The 210-nt window shown below is 48.1% G+C and overlaps 1 protein-coding gene across 1 annotated transcript in view; it reads left to right on the forward strand.

The window, feature by feature from the left end:
• LOC119589311 overlaps positions 1 to 210 on the forward strand; it is a gene marked incomplete in the record, with an annotated part of 61,041 nt that overhangs the window by 28,759 nt on the left and 32,072 nt on the right. Inside the window, 1 exon segment of the mRNA XM_037937933.1 lies at positions 49 to 150. Within this exon segment, the coding sequence (XP_037793861.1) occupies positions 49 to 150 (102 nt within the window).

Here is a 210-nt window from a genome sequence, read left to right on the forward strand (position 1 = left end):
CCTTTTGCGTCATAATTAATCTACCTTCTCTCTCTCTCTCTTTTGCAGATTGCCCTGATGGTTGGTTCGTGTGCGAAGACAGGTCGGCCTGCGTGGCACCTGACCTTCTGCAGGACGGAGTGCCAGACTGCCTGGACGAAACTGATGAAGGTGAATAGATGGGCTTATTGTCGTTTTCTGTGGTTTATTTAGGGGAGTCTCTTTTATCTT

This window comes from Penaeus monodon, chromosome 25 (assembly GCF_015228065.2).
Source record: "Penaeus monodon isolate SGIC_2016 chromosome 25, NSTDA_Pmon_1, whole genome shotgun sequence".
Taxonomy (NCBI): Eukaryota; Metazoa; Arthropoda; class Malacostraca; order Decapoda; family Penaeidae; genus Penaeus; species Penaeus monodon.